This window comes from Tenebrio molitor, chromosome 1, assembly GCF_963966145.1.
Source record: "Tenebrio molitor chromosome 1, icTenMoli1.1, whole genome shotgun sequence".
Lineage (NCBI taxonomy): Eukaryota > Metazoa > Arthropoda > Insecta > Coleoptera > Tenebrionidae > Tenebrio > Tenebrio molitor.
The window spans coordinates 12,037,646-12,041,026 of record NC_091046.1 but is presented as its reverse complement, the minus strand read 5'-3'; the positions used below and the strand labels follow the sequence as shown (position 1 = coordinate 12,041,026).

Below are 3,381 nucleotides of genomic sequence, written 5' to 3'. Positions count from 1 at the left end.
AATTTGCTTAGATTGTCACAAATTTAAAAAAATTCCCTGCCTGATTATGCGCATGTCAACAAAGTGTCAAAAAAATGAGAAAAAAATGACAATTAATGTCATACAACATGATGATAGGTTATAATATTTACGACTGTTTTACAATGGAACATTTTCGATTGCGTCAAAGAATGACGTTGACGACCAAAATTTATTGCTCGCTACTGTAGATATACCGGGACATTTTTTTAACTCTGAACATATTCCGTATGTTCAGTTTTAAAAAGCACAGATCAATGCATTAAGAATATTTGCTATTCAACCAATTTATAGTCGACGCATCCGTGGTTGTTAAATTATGAAATAATATTAAAAACTGTTCTGATTGATGGATGGATTTTTGTATGCGAATAGTCACTTGAATAACTATTCGAATATTCGACAAGTGAGATTTGTAGCAAATCTTAGATTAGAACTGAAAAATCACTTTAGATTGATAAGTTTCTTAATTTAAAATTTCAAGATAAGAAAAAGTATATAAAACACATTATGACATGATTGCCATGTGATTTGTGATAGTGCGATCTGTGAGAGTTTTGTATAAAATAAATTAAAGTAAGTAGACACAACATATAGTATTTAACATTACTAGCATGGTAAAAAGGGTTTTTACTGGCGACAGAAGGATATGACTGGAGACCTGAAGGCGAGCCGGTCACCTTCTAAAGCCAGTAAAACCCGTTACCATGCATGTATTGTTGAATATTTTATTTGTTCCTCACTTGTAAACAATTATACAAACTATTTTACATGCTTGCTAGTATCATTTTACATGCTAGCCAGTTAAGAGAAATTTTCAAGGTAAATACAGCGACTTGATAAACTGATGTTTACAAGTAGGGAACAAATAAAATATTCAACAATACACGCATGGTAACGGGTTTTACTGGCTTCAGAAGGTCGCCAGTAAAAACCCTTTTTACCATGCTAGTAATGTTAAATACTATAAAATATTCTCCGATTTGTAATAACAATCAAATTTACAGTAAATCTACTTTAAATTTAAAAAAAGGAATTTTATTAATTTACATTAATCGATTGATTAATTACTATTTCATGCTGTGTTTTATAATTTTCTTAATACATACTCTTTATTTTTCTACAAAAAGCTTTTAATGTGCCACTGCAATAAGTTAGCTGTATTAGATTAACTAAATAAATTAAATTAATGTCAATTTTCTTTTATCTGAAATAGGTATGTTCTCTTCAATCTGCTTCAACTTATTTTAATTATTTCTAAAATTAACATTGAAACCAACAATCACAAGAACAACGTCGTGGACAAGAAACATTTCGTAAACTTTATTTAACAAACGTGTTGTTTCTGTAATCATTCATTCGCTTTTTGCAGTTTAGGTTAATTTTCATATTTCTTTCGTATCAATAACAATAACAACAACAAACTCTTGTCTATTCTTATTTCACACTTCTATGAATAAAAGACAACTCCTAATGAAAATTGCCTTTGTGACTTTATTAAAAAATGTACAAAGAACACGTAGATTAGTCTTAAGAATGTTAGCAATATTTTCTTTGTTTTTTACAATGTTTGAATTTTTACTTGTGTGCTAATGTAGTTATTTCTTAAGATGATGAAGGTACTATTACTGACCCTAATTGCCACGGTTGTGATGGCACGACATACTAATCTTAAACCCCGAGCAGCTGAGGCATGTGATAATAGCAAATGCTCTCTTCCCGACTGTAAATGTGCATCAACAAAAGCTCCAACAGACATTGAAACTAACGAAATTCCCCAGGTACATTAAGTGGCATTTATTTGTCAAAAAGCACTTTTAACTTAAGTAATTTTAGTTTGTATTCTTCACATTTGATGACGCCATTCAAGTAGCGAATTACGACATTTACACTAGTCTGTTTTATAACAAAACAAATCCTGACGGCTGTCCCATTTCGGCAACATTCTTCATGGCACACGAATATACTGACTACAGCAAAGTGAGTAAATTTTTACAAAAAAATTAAAAATCGCGGCTTATCATTTTTATAGGTACACGATTTGTACATCAACAGTCAGGAGATAGCGCTCCATTCTATCACACACGAAGCCCTAACCGACTATTGGAGAGATATTTCTAAAGAAGGTTTGACAGACGAATTCGGAGGTGAAAAAACTCTGATAGCTCACTTTGCAAATATTCCGGAAGACGCTATTAAGGGAATGAGAATACCGTTTTTGCAGTTGTCTGGTATGTAGCCCAATTCTACCAGCGCAAAGTCTTCAGTAACAATCGTAGGTGACAATAGCTTCGAAGTAGGCCAAGAGATAGGTCTAACATATGACTGTTCTTGGCCAACTCAGACCTTCAGAAATCCAGGACTTTGGCCATACACTCTTGATTACAAGTCAAACCAAGACTGTCCGATAGGTCCTTGTCCCTCAGAGGCCATTCCTGGAATGTGGGTCGTTCCTATGATCGACTGGACAGACCAGTCTAACATTGTTTGCAGCATGGTCGATGCTTGCGTAAACATGTGAGTGTCTGAGAGTAAATACAATGTCTTTAAGTAAAACGTTACTTACAGCCCTGACAATGCCGATGAACTTCTCGGGTGGTTTATTGATAACTTCAACGTTAGCTACAGTGGCAATAGGGCTCCCTTTGGTTTTTACGTGCACGCAGCATATTTCAATGTAGATCCTATACGTCTAGAGGCCTACTCGAGATTTATCGATTATCTACAAGGTTTAGATGATGTGTATTTGGTAATTGAAAATATTTATTTTCTATTTTGTAAAGCTAGTAAGTTAATTTATTTCAGGTGAGTCCTTCTACGGCTATTGAATGGATTAAAAATCCTGCGCCGATTGGATCAGGTAGTTGGACGTCGTGCGTTGAAGTTGAAGACCTGGGATGCCCCGGTCCAAATGCGTGCCAGTTACAGAAAGGTGATGAAACTAGATACATGACTGTCTGTAGTGAATGTCCAGACGTTTACCCTTGGTTGGGCAATCCCCTAGGTGAACAACAATAAGATGATCAATATAAAACTAATGTATAAAGTAGACTCTAATAAAAAATATTTCTACAATAAAAATTGCTAAACGACATTAAAAGTTTCTATTTATTTCTATTCTCCGAAAACAAGTAATATTCATACACAATCTGATAGGATAGTTAGCAAAGTTCAAAAAATGTCAGCTTGATTTAAATTGTAAAGAAATGCATAACGACTCACAGGTATAAACGTTTTTCTCGTATTTTCGAAAGTTTCGAAAGAAAAACACTAAAAAGGCTATCAGAATCAAGAAAAAAAATAGGAGGTTTCCATTTAAAAAAATATCGCTGACGTCATCACTCGAAAACATATGACTACTTT

The 3,381-nt window shown here is 33.7% G+C and overlaps 1 protein-coding gene across 2 annotated transcripts; it reads left to right on the top strand.

Moving 5' to 3' along the window:
* Window positions 1-451: 451 nt before the first annotated feature.
* Window positions 452-3,118, top strand: LOC138132255 (chitin deacetylase 8-like). Of its 2 annotated transcripts, none has more exons than XM_069049688.1 (7): window positions 452-594; window positions 1,629-1,799; window positions 1,855-1,998; window positions 2,051-2,249; window positions 2,298-2,535; window positions 2,587-2,767; window positions 2,824-3,118. In XM_069049688.1, the coding sequence occupies exons 2-7, from the start codon at window positions 1,629-1,631 to the stop codon at window positions 3,034-3,036; spliced, it is 1,146 nt and encodes a 381-aa protein (XP_068905789.1). In that variant the 5' UTR covers window positions 452-594; the 3' UTR covers window positions 3,037-3,118. The 2 variants fall into 2 exon arrangements, with proteins under 2 accessions (XP_068905789.1, XP_068905796.1); XM_069049695.1 differs by lacking the exon at window positions 452-594 and adding an exon at window positions 1,199-1,204.
* The last annotated feature ends 263 nt before the right edge of the window (window positions 3,119-3,381 follow it).